Below are 25,608 nucleotides of genomic sequence, written 5' to 3' on the forward strand. Positions count from 1 at the left end.
CCTATTAGGATGACCGTTATATAAAAAAATTAAAAACCAGAAAGTAATAAGTGTTGACATAGATATTGAGAAACTGGGAAACTTATGCCCAGTTGGTGGGAATGAAAACTGGTGCAGTCACTGTGTAAAACAATATGAAAGCCCCACCCACCCAAAAATAAGAAATACCAGACAATCTAGCAATCCCAATTCTGGGTATATATCCAAAAAAAAATGAAAATAGAGTCACAAAGAAATATTTGCACACCCATGTTAACTTCAGCATTATTCACAACAGCCAAGAGGATGAAGTAACCTAAATGTTAACTGACATTATGAACGGGTTAAAGAAAATGTGGTATGTATGTATGTGTGTGTGTATATATATATATATATATATACACATATACCTATACGTATATATATATATACACATATACCTATACGTATATATATATACACATATACCTATACGTATATATATATACACACACCACAACATGGATTAACCTTGAAGACATTATGCTAAGTGAAATAAGCCAGTCATAAAAAGACAAATACTGCATGATTCCACTTACATGAGGTATATAGAATAGTCAAACTCTTAGAAACAGACAGTAGAACAGTAGTTGCCAGGGGCTGGGGGGCGGGGGGGGGGAGGAGGAAGTGAGGATATAGTATATCCATATACAATGGATATAGAGTTTCAGGGTTTTTTTTGTCTTTTTGCTATTTCTTGGCCCGCTCTCGCGGCATATGGAGGTTCCCAGGCTAGGGGTCGAATCGGAGCTGTAGCCTCCGGCCTACGCCAGAGCCACAGCAACGCGGGATCCGAGCCGCATCTGCAACCTACACCACAGCTAACGACAACGCCAGATCGTTAACCCACTGAGGAAGAGCAGGGACCGAACCCGCAACTTCATGGTTCCTAGTCGGATTCATTAACCACTGCGCCACGATGGGAACTCCTAGAGTTTCAGGTTTGTAAGATGAAAAAATTCTGGAGATACACTGCACAGCAATATCCATTCATATACCTAACATTACTATATTATACACTTAAAATTGGTTAGGATGGTAAATTTTATACTATGTGTTTTTTACGACAATTAAAAAAAACAGTATGTGGATAGTAGTAAGGCTGTCATTATAAGTAGTTTTTAAAATTATATTTCAAGCAGCAAAGATAAAATGTATATTTTAGATGTATTTACATATACATATATATGCATATCAGTCACAATTACATATATCTTAAAATATGGTTATTACAAATTAAATATATATATATTTATAAACTACAGTATCTAATAAATATTTTATACAATGTAAACCAAAAGAAAAGAAAAAAAAACAGCTTACCTTTTCTCAAAACTACTGTTCTCAGAGGTCTTAATTACTGGTGGTCCTATCGCATAACCTGAAGCATATCCAAATATTCCTGCAGCTTCCACAATGCCTACAAAAAGAATACTCAATGTCAATTAACTACATAAGCCCAGCTTAGTTGTAAAAAGATAAAAGTTACCTTACTGAAATGGATTACTTCTGAAAGCACTGTAGCATGCTCCATGAGTTTCCAAAGAAACAGGACCAAAACGTTTTTTAGAGAGAGAGAAAGGGAGGGAAAGAAAAAAGGAGAGAGAGAGAGAGATTGAGATTTTTAAGGAAGTGGCTCATGAAATTGTAGGACAGGAAAGTGCAAATTTGTTGGGTAGGCTTGCAGGCTGGAAATCCATTAAAGAGTTAATGTTACAGTCTTGAGCTAATAATTAAGTCTTATGTCAACAGGGCAAGACAGCAAGATGGGGAATCTCAGGAAGAGTTTCTACACTGTATTCTGGAGACAGAATTGTTTCTTCTTTGCCAAACCTCATGAAAGGCTTCAACTGATTGGATGAGGCTCATCCATATTATGAAGGGCAATCTGCTTGACTCAAAATCTACTGATTGTAAATATTAGTCACATCTAAAAAATATCACAAAAACATGCAGACTGAGAAACTCAGATAATTTTATAATTCACTGTACCTTATTCAATCTATACATTAACGTAGTATAAAATAAATATATGTATATTTAATATAAATTCAATAGACCTTATTTCTCTTTAATTTGTGGTACTAAAGCAAAATGATACTTTAACATAAACATCACTTTGCATCCTTCACTTTTGCTGCCAGGGTGGCAGAAGGCAGCAATAAAGTAAGCTACTCTCTGCAGTGTATTGATCTGTGTTTTAATTGCTATTCAGTAGAACCAAAAGTAAAACAAACAGAATTGTTGCTGCCATCAGCTAACACCAATAAAACTGCCAATTTTTCTTAAATGCAAACATAAATATGAATATCACCTATTTTAGTTTATTGACATGACTTTCCTTACCTCTGGTGGAAAATTATTATTTTGGTGCAAAGTGCTATTTTCTATTAAATCACTATCACAGTAAGTATGTACAACAACTTTAACTTTTTTTTTTCAAAAATGACAGATAACCTTGTATAAATAGTTGATCTACCAGGACAAGAAGCTGTTACAATATAAGAAAGTACAGATTATTGTGAGATATACACCAGGATTACTTATTGTATTGTGTAAATACTTATTGCATATTATCACAAAATATTGAAAATAGAGTATACTACATTATAGTTAATTAAATAACATATAACTCTTCTTGATAAGATGAACAAGATTATATTTTCATTAACTTCAAAGTAACAAAGCCCCTGACCAAAAGATTAAGTGAATTAATGTATGAAAAGAGCTTGGTATAATAATGATTATTTCAGCACCACAGTGAATCTAGCCCTGAGGAAACATAAAATAACGTTTCTATTCCCTTATGGACACGATGGCAGCAACATCTTACTATATGCTACTTGAGTAATTTAATCTGGTAATGAGATTTTTTTTTTTCCCTAGAGAAATGAACTGACTTTAGCATATACAGTTTGATAGGACAAAAATTATATAAATTATATTAGAAGGGGAAAAACTTGCCTAGATAAATAGCAGCTGAGTGTGTGGCAACGCTCTTATAAATAAAGGTTATTCCAAGGACATAAAGAGGTATAGCTGCTATTCCCTGCACACACTGCCCAAGGATGAAGAAAGTCATATATTTTGATTGGAATGATAATGAAGATTTCTTGCAAACCTTGGCCATCCTCCTTTCTTGGCAAATAACTTTTGAAAGATAATTATATTTTCGTTAAATGAGTCAAAAGTTAAACATACAACAAATACGCAGTATCTTCTATCAAACATTTTACCTTTTATAAGTTATTTCCACCATTATGCTTTTATTTCAGGTAACATTTCATTTATATTGAAAGTAGTAATTCTACAATCAATCATAATGTTCTCAGAAAAAAAAAAGGAAAGCAATGATTACAGAAAATTTGTGAGAATACTGGAAAAGGTACACACATATAAACCAAACATAAATATGTACGCATGATTATATGTACATACAAACTTATGTGTGCATAGGTATATATACATATATACACATACGTAACACACATACATACATATTTCTCTTAAAGTTGAAATCTGGTACCCCTGAATTTTGACACCAGGGTAAAAGTATTTCTAATGTCCTAAATTATCTGAAATTAAAGTTTATCTTCTGAATTTAGTCCTGAAATTATCTGAAATTAAAGTTTACCTTCTGAATTCAGCAATTTTCACATTAACTTCATGTCATGAATAGTTTCCCATCTTAGACCCACAAACTTCTAGAATATAGGTTTATGAGGTCAAGGTGTTATACAATAAAACTTTTCTTTTTCTTAGAGTTAGTCATTAGATGGTAATGTACTAGATTTTAAATTCCTGTAGGTGAAGATCTATTTCTTATGCTTTTTTAAAATTCACATGGTTGTAGACCAATAGTAAATAAACATTTGCTGGAATTACATTTATTATTAGATTGGTAGATTCAGGCAATGCTATTAGGTCATTTTGATTGTGCCTATTTTGATTGGAATTTAATAAATGCTCCTAAAATATCAGGGGAAAACTGGCTATTGCGAAATAGTCCACAAATGGAAATTGCCATCTGGTTCAGTCCATACAGAATGATACTTGAACCCCTGTCAAATGGGAGGAGATATCTAGAATTGTGGTCCAAAATATTGATGATTCCATTTTACACAGACATATTAACTTGTGGTGATGTCACTATCGATGTAGTATTTTTAACACCCTAGCCTCTTAGTTCCTTGACCCCTTCTCTGTCCATGTACTTATACTCCACTTACCTTAGCAACTTTTTGAAACTTTCAGAAACAGGAACTACAAACCTTCCTTAATTGCAATTTCAAGCATCCTATACTCAAACTGTCTCTAGCTTTCCCTTCTAGTAGCTCACTCCTTCTAGTAACCCAGATCCAACAATCTTTAAAACCCACCAGGACCTACAATCCTTTTCATTCTCTCAGAGTCCCCTTACTTCTCTCACTGCCATCTTAACAGTTTTAAATCCCTTGTTCTCTTTCATATCACACAATGCCTTAATAAAATTGCAGCCGTAGTAAAATTAAACTCTTCTCCCTACTCTACACCTACTCTATTGTTGTTTCTGTTGTAAGAATGGGGGAAAAAATTGAGCGCATTCAAGTACCAATAAGTGGGAATCAAAAGATACGGAGAATTTGCAGAAAGCGGAGAAAGATCATTAAAGGAATAAAGTCCCCAAAGAGGCAAAAGAGCACAGAAGGTTTAGCAGGAGAATAGCACTTCCATTTTAGCAGGAAGGAAGAAGTAAAGAATGCCAACATAAAATTACAGGCAAAATGATAATTTTTGTAGTAAAACAAATTAAGGCAATTTTCAATTATGGCATGTATTTTCCATCCAACACAGAAGATAAGAGTAGAGTGAGATGCTACAGAATGAATGTTTAGGGTTTCATCTGTTGAAATCTCCATCCCCAATACGATGGTATTTTGAGGTGGGGCTTTTGGGCAGTAATTAAGTCATGAAGGCAGCAACCTCATGAATGGGATTAGTAACCTTATAAGAAGACACACAAGAGAGTTTGCTTTCCCTCTCTCCCCTTCCCTCTCTGCTATCTGAGGACATAACAAAGAAATGAATCAGTTGGATCCTGGATCTTGGACTCCCAGCCTTCAGAGTTTTGAGAAATAAATTTCTGTTCTTTAACCACCAGTGTATTATATTTTTATTATAGCAGCCCAGACCAAGACATGAGGAAAATATAAAAATTTTATTGTGAATTATGGAAGAAAGGGGACTTAAAAAAAAAAGTCAAAGGAATGGATCCATTTGAGAGTATAACTGAGATTGAAAGTAACACATTCATTACAGGACTAAGCTGTCATCTTTTGCGCTTTCTCTCTAAAACACTCATCAACAGCCCAGGTATAGATACAAAAGAAAGATATATGGCTGGTTCAAAAGTTTTCCAGATCAGGAACAAGAAATGACAATGGGACAGAGAGTTTATGATAATGATTATACTATGTTTGAAATACTCTAACATGTCATATTAAGGAACATAAAATGTCTACCAATGAAAGAAAGTAATAACCAGGAGAATCTGATAAAGGGAAAAAGTAGATGTCCATATATTGAAGGTTCCAATGAAAGGAAAGAACTGATGTCTCTGTTGCATGAGTGAGTTAGAAGAATTAGGGGATATAATCAGAGCGAAATAATAGATATTTAGGACGTTATTAGTAAAGTGACAGTGCACTACAATCATGGACATGCTAAGTGTTCAATTACATGGAAAGATCGAGAAACCAAAGATCAGAGTGTGATACAACTGTTTTCATGAGCTAGTAGAGAAAATTAGTTCTAACTTCTCAAGGATTTGGTAGAATACGGTTTCTACATGTTAGTTGAGGCACAGAGACAGAAGTCATGAGTATGGAAAGCTGTGACAGGATAGAAGGGGTAGAGAAAGGGAGTGTAAGGTGGTGGTAAATAGACTGTTCCAAAGAGGTTTACACCAGTCATAGAGGAAAGGTAAGTATGACAGGTACCGGGGGGATAGAGACAAAGGATAGAACAGGAGAGATATTCAGAAAACAATTAAGAGAAGTATCCAGGAAAAAAGGATGAAAGTACAAAAATTAAAAACATACACATGCATAAATTGAAGTGTGGACAGAGAGTAGAAAATTAGTTATGTAAGGACCACACTTTTAAAGAAAATTAATAAAATATCTGCATAGATAGGTATACGAAATGAGCACTTCTATTTGCAAAGACTCTTTATTTTGGCTTCTCTAACACCAAGCAGAGGGTTACCCAGTAAATGCACTGAATGGGTGCCAGATAAAAACTGCCTGTGCCTAATCACAAGCAGAAAATAAAATATATAGAATCTAGGTGATATAAAGAAGTTACAAAGGAAGAAAGACTGAACTATTTCTACCTCCCTTACTCCTGAGTACCCATCAAGTAGCTTTTTTTTTTTTTTTTTTGCTTTTTAGGGCTACACATATGGCATATGGAAGTTCCCAGGTTAGAAGTCAGTTTGGAGCTACAGCTGTCAGCCTACACCCCAGCCACAGAAATGCCAGATCTGAGCCTCGTCTGCAACCTACACCACAGCTCACGGTAATGCCAGATCCTTAACCCACTGAGCGAGGCCAGGGATCAAACCTGCATCCTCATGGATACCAGTCAAGTTCATTACCACTGAGTGACAACAGGAACTCCGGAGTAGCATTTTTAATGTCTCAAGCAGAGGTTCCTAACTTTTCACCCTTTCTGACCAGAACCTGGTTAAGGGAAGAAAAGAAGTAAATTCTTCATTCCCTTCTTTCCATAAGTCATCTTCTAATTCAACTAGCTATCGATTCTACAAATATAATAAATTTACATTCACAAATTAATAAATGTATTTATTCTACATATTTATATTCTACAAATATAAGAGATTATAAATACATGTCAATATTATATACTTCATAAATTGATGATATATATTGTGATACATATCAGTTATTTATAATATGAATTATACAGTATATAAATATTTTAATTATATTAACATGTAAATTATTGCATTTAATATAAACTTTTAAAAATTAAATTGTAAATGCACAGAATAAACACATCACAAACATACTTTTAAACATCACAAGCATTACATGTTATACTTTTAAACATCATAAGCAGGTGTAAAAGAGTACACACACACAGAGACATTCTCATGACTTTTCCATCACGTCTTGCTAAAACTTAAAGTTTCCAAAACTTTCATAAGACTATACACAACAAAAAAAAGACCTGACACAAAGTGTCAGAAATAGGAGTTCCTATTGCAGCTTAGCAGTAACGAGTTTGACTAGTATCCATTAGGACAAGGGTTCAATCCCAGGCCTCGCTTAGTGGGTTAAAGGATCCAGTGTTGTCATGCGCTGTGGTGTAGGTGACAAATACAGCTCAGATCCCGCACTGCTGTGGCTGTGGTGTAGGCCAGGAGCGGTAGCTCTGATTTGACCTGTAGCCTGGTAATTTCCATATGCCATGGGTGTGGCCCTAAAAAACAAACAAACAAACAAAAAGTGTCAGAAATAGTGCTGTGAAACTTCAAATAGCCTTTTTATCTACTGAGAGTAGCAAAAATTATGGAATAAATAGGAAAAAAAAAAGAAAGAAAGAAAAGAAGCCACCAATCTTTTCAGATTCCAAGTCCTATGTCAAAGGTCAGTATCCATTTTGAAATGGTAGAAGCAGCTGGAAAAGTTCTGATTTTTTTTTGTGTGTGTGTATGTCTGTGTACAACTGTTTATCTTGGCTTTTGTACTTGTGTATATGTGTGCTGAGGTCAAAAAAAATGGATCAATTAAAATATATTGTGGAAGACATAAGGAATTACCAAAGCTCTCAAAAGATTTACAATATACATAAAAATTGGTAAAAGAAAAACTTTTCACAGAATAATTATCCCAAAATATTCTTTAATCTTCCTAGGGCCTATCTCTTAGATGAAAAAGTATATGATCATGGGAGGTAGGAGAATGGCATACATGCTACTAGGCAGCTACCATTAATTACCTTAATAAACATTATGATATAAATAAATACAGATCAATGAATGTACAGATAGATTAAGCATCACAGTCTATTTTAAGTTCCCAGTTCCAACGGTTTACATGAATAATGATTTGATGAATGACAGCATCTTTTAAAATCTTACCTTCAGATTCAACATTTTCTTCATTAAATCCACCACTAAAGTATGGAAGAGCAAATAAAAGTGATCCAAATCCTACTAAAAAAGAGGAAGCTGTAATCCATCTTGGTATGCTTCCTTTTCCTCCATAGTATGCTATAAACACTACTACCAGGCAAGATGAAATATCATAAGTCAATGACAACACTAAATTCTCAGCAGTTTTCAGATTACTGTTCTTCAGGAAAATGTCATTGCTCATATCTACAAGGCCAAACACAATACCTAAAATATAAAAAGAAAAAAAGGAAGCATAAAATTATCTTTACAAAGACAAAATAGATCATCTTTACAATCATAAAAAAAAACAGGAGTTCTCTTGTGGCACAGTAGGTTAAGAATCTGGCATCATCACTGCAGTGGCTCAGGTCATTACTGTGGCATGGGTTCAATTCTACATGCCATAGGCCTGGCCTAAAGATGAATAAATACATCTGTGTCCCCCATAAAACAAACAGGGTGACATTATTTTTAAAAAAAAATCATTGAAAACCAAGACAATTTATAATGATTTAAATTTATTTTATATTACTCTGAATGTTTAATATCTATAAACATATAATAATTCCTTTTCTAAAACACTTATAAATCTTAACATCTATGAAATATTTGCTAATTGAATTTTTATAACTTTTTAAAACTATATTTATGAGGCATTTACTGAAGAATATGCTCTTTTTAATCATCTAAGTATTTTAATGTATTGTTTCAATTATTTAAAAATGAATAACAATCCAATGAATATTTGTTTATCTCCCATCCAGAATAGAAAATAAAGCATTATCAAAACTGTTGAAGCCCAACATGTACCCTAAACACATTCTTCTCTCATTCTGTAACTCATATTCTATACTTGAAGTTTACCATTTCTGAGCCATTTTAACACTTTTATCTATCCTTAAACAATATGGTATACAGTTTTTCATGTTCTTGAATATTAAGTAAATGGTATCATATGTGTGCATTTCTACAACTCAGCATCCAACTGTGAAAAATAAAACTACTAAATATTTGAGACAGAAATCGATATAGGAGTTGGTTACAAAAGTAACACATTTTTGGAGTGAAAAGAAAAAAATAGTTACTAATCAAAACTCATGATATATATGACACTAAGTTGCTAAAGCAGTGATAGCTGCTGTTGGAACTGCAAGCACTACCTCTTTGCAGAAAGCCAGGACCCACATACCTACTAATGCTATGAAAGCTAGCTACTTCATAGTTACCTGCTGTTTCTGCTGCTCTTGCAGTTGCTTGAGCCAGTGCCCATGAGCACTGTACTGCTGCAACATCCACTGTTGTTGCTGATAGAACTTTATTCATTCCTGACTATAAAACCAGGAGCCGTCAAGTACTCAGTATTGCTGCTGCTGCTGCCAAAATCATCCCCAGAATAGAGAAAGAAAAAAGAGAGAGGCTTCCCTTTGCCCCCTTTTCAAATGTACTGTCAGAGGCTCTTACCCACAACACCTAAGTGGAAGCCAGCTGGCAAGGAAGTCTGGAAAATGTAGTTTACAGGCTGCCAATCCCCTTGGAAATAGGAATGAGTCCACAAGGGCAACAATGAAGTTCATGGCCAACAGATAAATAACTTGAAGAGTTCAGTTTTGAGACTACTCAGGACATGTTTTCTCACTTCTTTCCATATTTAAATTTCCATACCAAATTAATAGCAACATAAGCATGCCTCTGTCTAATGTTGCAATTATCACACTTACAAAGATGTTCTCACTTTTTCCCCAAAATGGGAGACACACAGTCCAGTCGCCATATCCATTTCAAAGTAATTTTAACCCCTCTTTTAGTTCAATCACAAACCTGAATGGATTTTCTTTAACATAAAAACTAAATTGCAAGGTATAAATGGTATAAAAAGTTATAAGTAAAGCAATAATTAAGCAAAGACGTAAGCCTAACTAAATCTTTGAGGGAAGTATACTGCAAAAGAAACCATGATCAGACTTAGAACCACAGAGTTTAACAGAACTGCAGGAAACAGGATTTGAAAATTTTGGTGCACCTGGGAGTTCCCATTGTGGCACAGCAGTAACGAACCTGACCCATATCCATGAGGATGCTGGTTCAATTCCTGGCCGTGCTCAGTGGGTTAAGGATCCAGTGTTGCTGTGAGCTGTGGTATAGGTCACAGACACGGCTCAGATCCTGCATTGCTGTGGCTGTGGCATAGGCTGGCAGCTATAGCTCCAATTCAACCTGTAGCCTGGGAACTTCCATATGCCTCAGGTGTGGCCTAAACAAAAAAGCAAAAATAAATAAATGCATATATAAATTTTGCAGCAACTACATGAATTTTCTTCAACTCTCATTTTAGATGTGGCAAAGAAGGATAATGGCCAAGGCAAGGAATCTCCTGTTGGTAACTGTGTCCATCTCTGGGGTATCAATTCTCCTTCTAATTCAGGAATATTTTGTAACCTAGAGACAAATTAGTAGTTACCTTCCACAATACTCTTCTATAAAATAGAAGGGAAAGAGGAAGAGAAATAATTAAAAACGGAAATATATACACGCACAAATGTATATGCTTCTGTGTGTATGTATAAAATAAACAAGAGAAAAATGCAGAGTTGGCTACAGTTTTTATTTCTCAAAATGGTTATGAGAGCACAGTTGATATGTATAATTTGCTTTTTCCATTATTCACCCTCTCTTCTTCCTCTTGATCTCAGATAACATATACAGGTTGTTACCATAAAGTATGTGCCTCACTCCACAGGACAGTATCCCCAAATTTTTATTGCTATTTCCTAGCTGAAGCCTCATCCGAGTCTTCAATTAGACATTATAATGATCTGTAAGGCCAAAAGGTTCTGGATATTGGGCTATGTAATAAGAGCAGTCAATTCCATGGACATGAACTTCCTGAGGTACTTCCTTTGCTTTAAAATTAGTTTCTGCACTAAAAGAAATGTGATAATATTTAAGATGTTATGATGTTGTATGAGGCATTCATTAAGCCCCATTATAGTTGTTCTGACAGAATTGTGGTGATGTAAGAAGAACAAGGATCCAAAATAAATATCTATTTCAGTGAGGAGAAAATACTTCCCACTCTATAATAGAAGCAGATAACATAATCAGCCTAACTCCAGATGCTGGTTGGTTTCACTAGGGAGTGGAGTTATTTCCTGGACTGTATTGAATTTTCCTGGTGGCAATTCAGGCATTCAGAAGTGAAATAGCAACATCAGCTCTGGTAAAGAAAAATTCTTGCATTCAGCTCTCATATAATCCTCTATCCCTGATGCAACTGTCACTATAAATATGAGCCCATTGAATAAGACATACAATGGCAGAGGAGAGAGGCTGATTATATTCACAGGGTCGTTATCTATCTACTTCATTATTGAGAGCTGCCTCTGCAATGGATTTCTTTTGGTGAACATTCACATAGGATAACATTGCTCACTCAGAAAGACATGCCACTCACCCAGCCCCTTCCTAGTCACAAAATGGTCAGACCATTAGGCAAAAACAGCATGGTATCTAGGCAATAAATCAGATGTATTCTTCAATGCTTTGTCTACTGAGAGGATTTCCTTTTTCCTCTGTTTTTCAGGGCTATAATGTTACATATAGCATACTATAGCATACTTTCACTTTCAAAAAACCCAGAGGCTCACCAAAGATTATGGTCTTTCTTAGTAGTGGGTGGTACATATGAAGAAACTTTTCCATCCTTCGAGAAGAGGTAAACTTATACAATCCATACCAATTGGTCCCTAGAGACATTATGTCATTGAAGGGGCAGGAAAATTTTTGGTGTATATGATATTATCTCCCAGAGCAGACTTTATGTTCATCATTCTAAGAAGGCTGGAATCTGATTTTAGCCATGAGTCTAGTAGTGATAGGGATGGTAGGGTAGGTAATGAGGGCAATCAGCAGCCCCTTAACTCAGGTGAAGTAAATTCAGTGTCTCAAAGCAAGGAATTACTTTTGCTTGAGACACAGGAAGAATAGTTGCTCCTATTGGGAAAGGAGGATCAAGATTTCAAGGTACATGGTTGTTGGATTCATGGAATTCCAGCCAAATGCCTTTGTCCCAAGTCTCAGGGTTCCACTTCTCCTCAATCAACACTCCAACTCTCACATAAGTGACCTAGTGAATTTATTATTTCAACCTAACATTGTAATTCTGCAGCTGTGAATAAGGGTTGGTACTGTTCATGTAGCATGTGGCTGAAAGTGATAAGATTCTCACAGAACCATCAGAGAAGTTCACACATTTTCTAACTGTGCCCTAAATTTCTTACTTTCTTTCTGTAAATTTTTCAATGCAATGAGAAGCAGTAAACTCCAAAATTTTTGCAGTCAAGTTCCACACAGGAATCAACTATAGAAGCCACCGGTCTCCCAAGTCTTGCCTCTAATAAGAACTTAACTCCAGGCAACATTTTAAACAATTCTTTTAAATCACTACATGCCACTAACCTCCAGTGTACCACTATCCACAAGCACAATTATTGCTTTTTTTCACTGCTTTCAAGCCCAAGCAGGTCAGATAGCCAACTGTAGATTCCCATCTTTGAGGATATGATAGTTTATATTTTTCTTGGTTCAATGCCTGGTATGGAGTATTACATTTAAAAATCATATAATTTTTTAACTTATAGACAAATTAATTTTATGACATTAGTGAAGTTTAAAATGTAGTAAAAACAGAGTTCCCGTCGTGGCACAGTGGTTGACGAATCCGACTAGGAACCATGAGGTTGCGGGTTCGGTCCCTGCCCTTGCTCAGTGGGTTAACGATCTGGCGTTGCCGTTAGCTGTGGTGTAGGTTGCAGATGCAGCTCAGATCCAGCATTGCTGTGGCTCTGGCGTAGGCCGGCAGCTACAGCTCCGATTCGACCCCTAGCCTGGAAACCTCCATATGCCACGGGAGCGGCCCAAATAAATAGCAAAAAGACAAAAAAAAAAGTAGTAAAACCTTTTCAAATATCTCTATTATATATCTTGATATTTACAAAACAAAGGAATATTGGGAGTTCCCATTGTGGCTCAGCAGTAATGAAACCAACAAGTAACCATGAGGATTCGGGTTCAATCCCTGGCCTTGCTCAGTGGCTCAGTGGGTTAAGTATCTGGCATTGCCATGAGATACTATACATCACAGATTTGGCTTGGATCCTGTGTTGCTGTGGCTGTGGTGTAGGCCAGCAGGTACAGCTCTAACTGAACCCCTAGCCTGAGAACTTCCATGTGCCACATGTGTGGCCCTAAAAAGCAAAATAGAAAAATAAAAAATAGAAAAATAAAGGAGTTTTATTCTTGTTATATACTCAGTTACCTCAACCTATTTCTTAGCCATATTTACCTCTAAAAAAATGTTTCTATTTTTTCTGAAGAATACATTTTTAATATGATCTTATTTCTAATTGTCCTTATAAAATTAATGGTATAAAAATCAAAGGCTTTTTTTTTTATAGTTTTGCAGTAAAGAGTTAACTCAGCAGGTTTGGTCTGCTCAAAAAAGGTCTGTCTTCAAGACTGGTCTTTGATTAGCTCCTAGGAGATGACCCTGAGCCCTTGGAATTTTCTACCATATGAGAGTGCTTCTAGGAATTCTGGTGGCCTACCAGTTAAAGGATCCAGTATTGTCACTGTTATGTCTCAGGTTGCTGCTATGGCACAGGTTCAATACATGGCCCAGGAACTTCTGCATAGCACGGGGATGGCAAAAAAAAAAAAAAAAAAAAAGCTTTTATGTTCCAGACACCTTGGGCCACACAGTACCATTTTAATCAGATAGGTTATGTTAATGGTATGTTTTATGGTGAATGCCTTTTTTGTTGTGAGGGGTGAGGTAACATAGACTGAATAGTGAGGTCAATCAGATGCTATATGCCTACATGACTGACCCCTTTGTCAAAAAACAAAAACAAAAACCCTAGACACAAAGGCTCGTGTGAGCTTCCTTGGTTGGCAACTCTTTGCATGTGTTATCAGATATTGTTGCTGGAAGATTAAGCATGTCCCTGGGACGCCCCTGGGAAAGGAAACATGGCAGCTTGACCCGGTTTCTTCTGGATTTTGTCTCATGTGCCTTTTCTCTTTGTTAATTTCAATTCATATCCTTCCACTGCAATAAATCATAAGCATGAGTATAACATCTCTCTCTTAGTCCTTCCAGTAAATCATCCAGCCTAAGTGAAGTCTTAGGACCTCCAATAAAATAGTTAATAAATTTGAAGATGTTAAGACCTCCAAATGACTCCTCCCTGCAGAACATAATATTTTCACTGAAAAAATACTCTAGAAATATACAAGTGTCTAATAAGCTCAAGTAAAATACTACCAAATAATGTCTTCAGTTCCATTTTTGTATTGAAATATTTCAGCCTAAATAGTCATTCTGAGGATATTTTTTGATAAATACTTTGCAAGACAAAACTCTTCAAATAAGTTGTCTATATTTATGATTATTCTGAATATTCCACCAAATTTAAGTGTTCAAAGCCACAGTCATCCTTAATTTTAATTCAATATATGAAAATGAATCATTGTAATTCACTATATTAATACAATAAAAACCAAGAGCCACATGAACATCAAAATGCAGAAAAAGCATTTGGCAAAATCCAACATCTTTTCCTAATAAAAACACTTTAATGAACTAGGAGTAAAAGACAACTTCTTTAAATTGATTAAGTACATATATGGAAAAGCTTTGACATACTTAAAATTTTAATTGCATAGTTACTACATGACCAAGCAATTTCACTCCTGTGCATAAATGCCAGAGAAATGAAAACATGTGTCCACATAAAACTTAAACACGGTTCCAGATGAATTCTCAGACCATGACTTGATTTAACAAACCTAAGTTTGTCCTTTTCTCTTAATAAGTACTTAAGGGCACTCAAAAGATTCTATCCAACACCAGAGTCCTAATAGTCATCATTACTACCATAAGATAAAGTACAGCATCTAGCTGGTTTCCAAGCATTTCATTCCTATCACGCACAGATGACACCTTGATTAATTATGATATCACTACATACCAAGAACTACTACCCATCTTCTACTGGCAATGAGCTCAGCACTTAACTCAAGATTAAAGGCATAACAACCAGTCCCCAAATTCCAACCTTATGAAGGTATCTTCTGGGACTATTCCTGATACCAATTCCAATCAGAAAAAAGAAACCATTCAATAATTTGACCAAGAAAAGTTTAATATAAAGAATTATTAACTATGACAGGGGATTAGTGTAACAAGGCATTAGCTAGTAAGAAGTAAAGAGAATGCTAAAGAATATAGAAGAGCCATTACAAGGAACAGTCACTTCTGCTGGGGCTGAAAGAGAGCACCCAAAGACTAAAATTCTGACCTTGTTGAAGAGAATACAGCCATGACTTACTGAATGACCACGAAGACAATGTAGTGCCCTGCTAGCAAAACTGGCTGGAAATCTTTATTCTAAAATTTTGTGGTAGTTCTTCTTCTATATGCTGGGGAAAGCTTTTCATGGGAGATACCAGAGGAAGCTGCCATCCACTGAGTGCTTCTGGCCACCATGCACTGTGGGAGATGGATACTGGAGAACATGCAAGCACTGCAAGAACCTGATGCTAGAGAAATGGCACATACTGCAGGAGCTTGCCAAGCAAGCACACTGGAACCAGGAAGAAATATTTCCTGTGTAGTGGCTCTCTAGTGCCTTCTACTGTCAAAGTTCAACATTGTGACAGCTGGCAAAGAAAAATATTTAAAGGGCCCAAGTCCATTTTTATAGAGTAGGCAAAAAGGATGAGTTTGGAGATGAGAGGCAATAAGCTGATACTAATATTAAAACAGGGAGGCAGTAAGTTGACAAACTGATTCTGAAACAGTTTGTGTAGTCACCCGATCCTACATAAACGCTTTCAGAAAAAAAACCACATCTCAATTAATTTAATGAGGCCAATATAACCTGATAGTAAAAACAGACAAAACATTCCAAGAAAACCACAGACCAATACACTCATTAAAAAAAATTCTGGAGTCCCCATTGTGGTTTAGTGGGTTAAAGACCTGACATTGTTTCTCTGAGGATGTGGATATGATCCCTGGCCTTGCTCAGTGGGTTAAAGATCTGGCATTGCATCAAGCTGAAGTGCAGTTTGCAGACTGGCTCAGATCTGGGGATCTGGTGTTGCTGTGGCTGTCATATAGGTCTCAGATGCAGCTCTGATTTGACTCCTAGCCCAGGAACTTCCAAATGCTGCAGCTGTGGCCCTAAAATGAAAAAAAAAATTCTTAGCAAAATTTTGGCAATTGAATCTGACAATCTACAGAAAAGACAATAGGCCAGTAATAAGGATTTATCCCAGGAATGCTAAGCAGATTAAACATTCAAAAATCAAAAAACAATATATAATGTTAATGGAACAAATAAGAAAAGCCATATGACAGTATCAAGAGATACAGAAAAAAAATGCTTGATTAAATTCAACATCACTGATGATTAAAAACTCCCAACCAAGATAAAAGGGAACATTTGCAAACTGACAAATAATAAACCTCAATTAACATATTTAATTGTGAAAGTCAGAACTTCTATTCAATATTGTTCTGTATGTCCTAGCCAGTCCAACAAAGCAAGAAAAAGAAATAAAAAGCATGCAGATTGAGAAGAAAGAAGTAAAATTGATGACATGATCATGAGGTTAAAAATCCTAACGAATCTGCCAAAAGGATCTTAAAACTAGTAAGTGAATTTAGCAAACTTGGAGAAGAGAAGATCTAGATAAATAAACAGATATACCATGGTCAGGTATCAGAACACTCAGTATTGTTAAGACATCAAATTTCCCCAAACCTACATAATCAAAGAATAGTCAACTAAAATCCCAGTAAGTTTTTACAGAATTCAACAAATTGATTTGAAAATTAATATGGAAAGGCAAAGTATCTAGAATAGCCCAAACAACTTTTTAAAAGAACGAAATCAGAAAAATATTTGATTTCAAAACATATAATAAAACCAGAGTAAACAATGCAATACAGTATTTGCATAAATTAGGCATATTAAGTCAACACAACAGAGGCTAGAAATAGACTGAGAGAGAGATCAGAGTTTCAAAAAAAATGCCAAGGTAATGCAATGGGTCAAAAGATAAGACTGTTCAATAAATCATGCTGGAATAAAGTTTCCATATGGAAAAAGTGAATCTTGACCCTTTCTATGATCATTTTTTTTCTATGAACAAAAAATTTCAGAGATGGGATTAAGATGATGGAATAGAAGGACTGGAGCTCACCTTCTCTCATAAAAACAACAAAATTACAACCAAATGCTGAGTGACTTTCAACCAAATGGACTGAAAACTTTCAAAAAAGATATCCTACTCCTGAGGACAAAGAGGAGGCAATATCAAGACAGCAAGAGGAGAAATTACACAACAGAGGCAACCCCATACTCACTGGGAGGGCAGCCCATAGACTGGAAAGTAACTGTATCACAGAGATTCACCTATAGGAGTGAGAGTTCTGAGCCCCACATCAGGTCCCCACAGCTGGGGATCTGGCATTAAGAGAAAGAGCCCCCAGAGTGTCTGGCATTGGGAACCAGTGGGGATTGTGCACAGGAGCTCCACAGGACTGGGGGAAATGGAGACCCCATTCTTGAAAGGTATACACAGGATTTCATGTGCATTGGGTCCCAGAGCAAAGCAGAGACTCCACAGGAATCTGAGTCAGATCTGACTGTGGTTCTTGGGGGTTTCCTGGGAAAACAGGGGGTGACTGTGGCACAGTGTGGGGAAAGGACATTGGAGGCAAAGGTCTCAGGAGTGTCCATCAGCATGTGTTCCTCTAGAGGTGACCATTTTGGGAAAATCTGGTCCCACCCATCAGCACTGAGAAGCCCCTAGCCAAACAATAATCCAGGTGGTATCACAGCCCCACCCATCAGTAAACAGGCTACCTAAAGATCCCTCAGGCACAGCACCACCTCTGATCTCACCCAGAGACAAAAAGCCCCACACGCCAGAGGGATAGGAATCATCCCCACCTACCAGTGGGCAGGCATCAGCCCCTCCCATCAGGAAGCCTATATCAAGCCCCCATACCAACTTCAGCCACAAGGGGGGTAGACATCAGAAGTAAGAGAGGCTACAACTCTATTATCTGTAAAAAGGTCACCACACCAAAAACCTATAAAAATGAAAAGACAGAGAACTATAACTCAGATAAGGGAGAAAGAAAAAAAAAAGAAAGAAAAAGAAAAACAGCTAAGTGATCTGGAGATTCTCAGGCTCCAGGAAACAAACCTTAGACTGATGATGCTGAAGATAATGCAAGACATTGGAAATAAACTGGAGGCAAAGATTGATAATTTACAGGAAATACTGAGCAAAAAAAACACAAGATGTAAAACTTAAGCAAGCAGACATACAAAATACAATGACTGAAACAGGAGTTCCCGTCATGGCACAGTGGTTAATGAATCCGACTAGGAACCATGAGGTTGCAGGTTCGGTCCCTGCCCTTGCTCAGTGGGTTAAGGATCCTGCGTTGCCGTGAGCTGTGGTGTAGGTTGCAGACGCGGCTCGGATCCCGTGTTGCTGTGGCTCTGGCATAGGCCGGAGGCTACAGCTCCGATTCGACCCCTAGCCTGGGAACCTCCATATGCCGTGGGAGTGGCCCAAGAAATAGCAAAAAAAGACAAAAAAAAATATAATGACTGAAATAAAAAATTCATTAGAAGCAACCAATAGCAAAATACAGGAGGCAGAAGAATGAATACATGAGGTGGAGGACAGACTAGTGGAAATCGCTGATGCAGAACAGAAAAGCGAAAAAAGACTGAAAAGAAATGAAGACAGTCTCAGAGAACTCTGGGAAAATGTTAAATGCACCAACTTCGGTATTACAGGGGTGACAGAAGGAGAAGAGAGAGAGAAAGGGACAGAAAAAAATATTTGAAGAGATAATAGCCAAAAATTTCCCAAACATGGGAAAGGAACCACTCACTCAATTCCAAGAAGCACAATAAGTACCATATAAAACAAACTGACCAAAATTAAAGACAAAGAGAAATATTGAAAGTAGCTAGGGAAAAGAAATGAATAACATACAAAGGAACCCTGATAAGGTTATCAGCAGGTCAGAAGGAGTGGCACAATATACTTAAAGTGATAAAAAGAAAAAAAACCTCCAACCAAGATTACTTTACCCAGCAAGGCTCTCATTCAGATTTGAAGGAGAAATCAAAAGCTTCACAGATAAGCAAAAGCTAAGAGAATTCAGCAACACTAAACCAGCTTTACAACAAATACTAAAAGAACTTCTCTAGGCAGAAAAGGCCACAACTAGAAACAAAAACAGTACAATGACAAGGCTCACCAGTAAAGGCATATATACAGTAAATATAGGAAATTATCCACACATAAATATGCTACCAAAATCAGAAATTGTGAGAAGAGGTGGGTACAAATGCAGGACACTGGAGATGCACTTGCAATTAAGAGACCAACAATTTAAAACAATCTCATATATATATACTCATATCAAAACTTCAGAATAACTGCAAACCAAACATCTACAATAGATACACACACAAATAAGAAAAGTCAATTCAAATACAACACTAAAGATAGTCATCAAACCATAAGAGGAGAGAGCAAGAGAAGAAGCGAAGAAAAAAGAGCAACAGAAACAAATCCAAAGCAATTAATAAAATGGCAGTAAGAACATACTTATCAATAATTACCTTAAATGTATTCCATGACATATGGAAGTTCCCAGGCTAGGGACAGAATCAGCTACAGCTGCTGGCCCATGCCACTGACACGGCAACACCACATCCACAGCAATGCAGAATCTGGGCCACGTCTTCGACCTACACCACAGCTCATGGCAACGCTGGATCCCTGACCCACTGGGCAAGGCCAGGAATCGAACTCATGACTTTGTATTTGGAATATACTAAAAATATACATATAACAAATATACATGTTTTAATGCAGTACAATTAAACATTCATGAACCCATTTAAGAATTATAAACCTGCTAACACTGCTGAATTTATGTCATATACTTATCTTCTACTATACTAGAGGTAATCACCACTAAAGAACATGACATTATTATTCCCGTACTACTTAACTTTAAAATGGTCTGTCACACATACATGAATCCCTAACATGTTTTTAGCTCATTAAAATGTGCTATCTTCTGAAAAAAAATTACCTTAAATGTAAATGGACTAAATGAACCAACCAAAAGACACAGACTGGCTAAATGGATACAAAAACAAGACCCATATATATGTTGTCTTCAAGAGACCCACTTCACTTCTAGGGACACATACAAATTGAAAGTGAGAGGATGGAAGAAAATATTCCATGCAAATGGGAATCAAAAGAAGGCTGGAGTAGCAATACTCATATTAAACAAAATACTCCTTAAAATGAAGAATATTTTAAGAGACAAAGAAGGACACGACATAATTATCAAAGGATCAATCCAAGAAGAAGATATAACAATTTTAAATACATATACACCAAACATAGGATCACCTCAATATATTAGGTAACTGCTAACAACCTTAAAATGACAAATCCACAATAACACAATAATAGCGGAGGACTTTAACACCTCTCTTACATCAATGGACAGATCACCCAGACAAAAAATCAACAAGAAAACACAGGCCCTAAATGAAGCGTTAGACAGATGGACGTAATAGACATTTATAGGACATTCCATCCAAAAGCAGCAGAATACACATTCTTCTCAAGTGCACATGGAACATTCTCTAGGATTTATCACATTCTGGGCCACAAATCAACCTTGGTAACTTTAAAAAAACTGAAATGAGGAGTTCCCATCATGGCACAGTGGAAACGAATCCAACTAGGAACCATGAGGTTGCGGGCTTGATCCCTGGTGTTGCTCAGTGGGCTAAGGATCCAGCATTGCCGTGAGCTGTGGTATAGACTGCAGGCACGGCTTGGGGCTGGCATTGCTGTGGCTCTAGCATAGGCCAGCAGCTGTAGCTCTGATTAGACCCCTAGCCTGGGAACCTCCATATGCCACAGGTGCAGCCCTAAAAAGACAAAAGACAAAAACAAAAAACAAACAAACCAAAAAACTGAAATCATATCAAGTATCTTTTATGACCACAACACTATATGATGGGAAATCAACAACAACAACAACAAAAAAAAACTGCAAAAAACACAAATGCATGGAGACTAAACAACATGCTACTGAACAACCAATGGATCACTGAAGAAATCAAATAGGAAATTAAAAAAAATACCTAGAAGCAAATGACAACAAAGATAACACACTCCAAAGCCTATGGGATGCAGCAAAAGCCATTCTAAGAGGAAAGTTTATAGCAATACAAGCCCACCTCAGGAAACAAGAAAAAGCTCAAATAAACAACCTAACTTTACATCTAAAGCATCTTGAGAGAGAAGAACAGAGAAAACCTAAAGTTAGTAGAAGAAAAGAAATCATAAAGATCAGAGCAGAAATCAATGAAATAGAAATGAAGAAAACCATAGAAAAGATCAATGAAACAAAAATATGGTTCTTTGAAAAGATCAACAAAATTGATAAACCTTTAGCCAGACTTATCAGGAAAATAAGAGATAGGACTCAAATCAATAAAATTAGAAATGAAAAAGGAGAAGTTACAGTGGACATCCCAGAAATACAAAGGGTCATAAGAGACTATGACATGCAACTATATGCCAATAAAATAGACAACCTAGAAGAAATGGACAAATTATTAGAAAAGTACAATCTTCCAAGACTAAAACAAGATGAAATAGAAAAGATGAACGGACCTATCACAAGAACTGAAATTGAAACTGTGATTTAAAAACTTCCAACAAACATAAGTCCAGGACCAGATGGCTTCACAGGTGAATTCTATCAAACATTCAGAGAAGAGCTAACACCTATCCTTCCGAAACTATTTCAAAAAATTGCAGAGGAAGGGACATTCCCAAACTCATTCTATGAGGCCACCATCACCCTGATACCAAAACCAGACAAAGATACCACAAAAAAAGAAAATTACAGGCCCATTGCACTGATGAAAATAGATGCAAAAATCCTCAACAAAATACTAGCAAACCGCATCCAACAATACATTAAAAGGATTGGACATCATGATCAAGTGGGATTTATCCCAGGGATGCAATGGTTCTTCAATATCTGCAAATCCATCAGTGATACACCACATTAACAAACTGTAGAATAAAAACCATATGATCCTCTCAACAGATGCAGAAAAAGCTTTTAACAAAATCCATCACCCATTTCTGATAAAAACCCTTCAGAAAGTGGGCATAGAAGGAACGTACCTCAACATAATAAAGGCCATATATGACAAGCCCAGAGCTAACATCATTCTCAATGGTGAAAAGATGAAAGAATTCCTGCTGATATCAGGAACAAGACAAGGATGTCTGCTCTCACCATTACTATTCAACATAGTTTTGGAAGTCCTAGCCATGGCAATCAGAGAAGTAAAAGAAATAAGAGGAATCCAATCTGAAAAGGAAGAAGTAAAACTATCACTATTTGCAGATGACATGATACTATACCTAGAGAATCCAAACAACCCTACCAGAAAACTGAGGTTAGAGCTCATCCATGAATTTGGCAAAGTTGCAGGATACAAAATTAATACACAGAAATCAACTGCATTTCTATATACTAACAATGAACGATCAGAAAGAGAAATTAGGGAAAAAATCCTATTTACCATTTTTTTTCTCTTGTCTTTTAGGGCCACACCCATGGCATATGGAGGTTCCCAAGCTAGGGGTCCAATTGGAGCTACAGCTTCTGGCCTATGCCACAGCCACAGCAATGCCAGATCTGAGCTGCATCTGTGACCATAGCTACACCACAGCTCACGGCAATACCAGATCCTCAACCCACTGATAGAGGCCAGGGATTGAACCCACAACCTAACGGTTCCTAGTTGGATTTGTTTCTGCTGTACCACAATGGAAACTCCACATTTACCACTGCATCAAAAAGAATAAAATACCTAGGAGTAAATCTACCTAAAGAGCCAAAAGACCTGTACTCTGAAAACTATAAAGACACTGATGAAAGAAATCAAAGATGACACAAACAGATGGAAAGACACACCATGCTCTTGGATTGGAAGAGTCAATATTATCTAAATGACTATACGACCCAAGGCAATTTACAGATTCAATGCAATCCTATCAAAGTACCAAGGACATTTTTCACAGAACTTGAACAAAATATCTTAAAGTTTGTTTGGAAGCACAAAAGACCTAGAAGAGCCAAAGACATCCAGAAAAGAAAAATTTAGCTGGAGGAATCAGGCTCCTGGACTTCAGACTATACTACAAAGCTATAATCATTAAAACTTTATGGTACTGGCACAAAAACAGATATATAGATCAGTGGAACAGGATAGAAAGCCCAGAATTAAACCCACACACCTACACCCAACTCATATATGACAAAGGAGGCAAGAATATACAATGGAGAAAAGACAGCTTGTTCATTAAGTGGTGCTGGGAAAACTGGACAGCCACATGGAAAAGAATGAAATTAGAACACTCCCTAACACCATGCACAAAAGTAACTTCAAAATGGATTAAAGACCTAAATATAAGACTGTACACTATAAAACTCTTAGAGGAAAACATAGGTCAAACACTCTCTGACATAAACCACAGCAACATCTTCTCAGATCCACCTCCTAGAGTAATGACAAATAAGAACAAAAATAAACAAACGGGAGTTAATGAAACTTAAAAGTTTCTACACAGCAAAGGATACACTAAACAAAACAAAAAGAAAACCCACAGTATGGGAAACACTAAACAAAACAAAAAGACAACCCACGGAATGGAAGAAAATATTTGCAAATGAAGCAACTGATAAGGGATTAATCTCCAAAATTTATAAACACTTCCTGAAACTCAATACCAAAAAAACAAACAACCCCAACAAAACATGGGCTGAGGATCTAAACAGACGATTCTCAAAGAATACACACAGATGGCCAAAAAACACATGAACACATGTTCAACATCATTAATATTACAGAAATGCAAATAAAAACCACTGTGAGGTAACATTTGATCCAACAATCCCACTCCTGGGCATGTATCCAGAGAAAACCATGACTTGAAAAGATACACACACTCCAATGTTCATTGCCACACTCTATACAATAGCCAAGACATGGAAACAACCTCTATGTCCATCCACAAAGGAGTGGATACAGAAGATGTGGTACATATACACAATGGAATATTACTCAGCCATTGAAAGGAAAGAAATAACAGCATTGCAGCAACATGGATCGACCTAGAAATCATCATCATAAGTGAAGTTAGTCAGACAGTAAGACTATATGCTATAACTTACATGTGTAATCTAAAAAAAGGACACAATGAACTTCTTTGCAGAACAGATACTAACTCGCAGACTTTGAAAAACTTATGGTTTCCAAATGAGACAGGTTGGGGAGCTGGAGATGGGCTGGGGGTTTGGGATGGAAATGATGTAAAATTGGGTCGTGATGATTATGGTACGACTATAAATGCAATAAAATTCACTGAATAATTAAAAAGTTCATTCAAAATGGATCAATGATCTAAACATAAGAGCAAAACCATAAAACTTCTAAAAGACAACAAAGCAGAAAACCCCATGACATTAAGGCAATACTTTCTTTGATCGAAACCCAAAATAATAAACCATAAAAAAATAAATGATTTGGACTTCAACAAAAGTGAACATTTTTTCACCAAAAAGACACAAGAAAGAGATTGAAAAGACAGATCACAGGTTTAGGGGAGAGAGAGAGAGAGGCAAGGCAGGCAGGCAGGCAGGTAGGCCTAAGTCTGGTCATAAGGAATGGAAAAAAAAAAAAAAAACATGTTAAAGTTCAACATACAGAATCAAACACCCATATGCTTTAAGACCTGCATGGACATAAGAAACAGGGAAAGAGTGAAGAATTGTTTCAGACTAAAGAAGTCTAAAATATGACAACTAAATGCAACATGTGTTCCTGAATAGAATTCTGGACCAAAAAGAAAAATATTGACACAGCAACATGTGAGTGGGGCTACTAATTCACAATGTGATGGTGATATTCCTGACTGGGAGGGGTGTAAGGTGAGTGCAAGAGAGGGTGCTCACTTTGGGAAGATACACGCTGGAGTATTTAGCAGTAATGAGGCACCATATCTGAAAAAGTCTGTATGTATAGGAAAGAAAAAGCAAAGGAACTAGTGTGGTAAAATGCAAACAACTGGAGAAACTGGGTGAGTGGTAAAGTTCTTTGTATTGCTTTTGCACCCTTTCTGTATGTTTGAACTTATTTCAAAATTGTTTAAATTGTAACAAACAATAAATAAATGAATTTATAAATAGA

General features: G+C 36.5%; 1 protein-coding gene across 1 annotated transcript in view; it reads right to left on the reverse strand.

The window, feature by feature from the left end:
- The window catches only part of SLCO6A1 (solute carrier organic anion transporter family member 6A1), a 138,286-nt gene that overhangs the window by 64,874 nt on the left and 47,804 nt on the right, over nucleotides 1–25,608 (reverse strand). Inside the window, exons 4-6 of the mRNA XM_047774731.1 lie at nucleotides 8,165–8,425; nucleotides 2,983–3,168; nucleotides 1,342–1,438 (exon numbers count right to left, since the gene is read on the reverse strand). Coding sequence (XP_047630687.1) covers nucleotides 1,342–1,438; nucleotides 2,983–3,168; nucleotides 8,165–8,425 — 544 coding nt within the window. The remainder of the gene's footprint in view (nucleotides 1–1,341; nucleotides 1,439–2,982; nucleotides 3,169–8,164; nucleotides 8,426–25,608) is intronic.

The sequence above is a fragment of the Phacochoerus africanus genome, chromosome 4 (assembly GCF_016906955.1).
Source record: "Phacochoerus africanus isolate WHEZ1 chromosome 4, ROS_Pafr_v1, whole genome shotgun sequence".
NCBI lineage: Eukaryota > Metazoa > Chordata > Mammalia > Artiodactyla > Suidae > Phacochoerus > Phacochoerus africanus.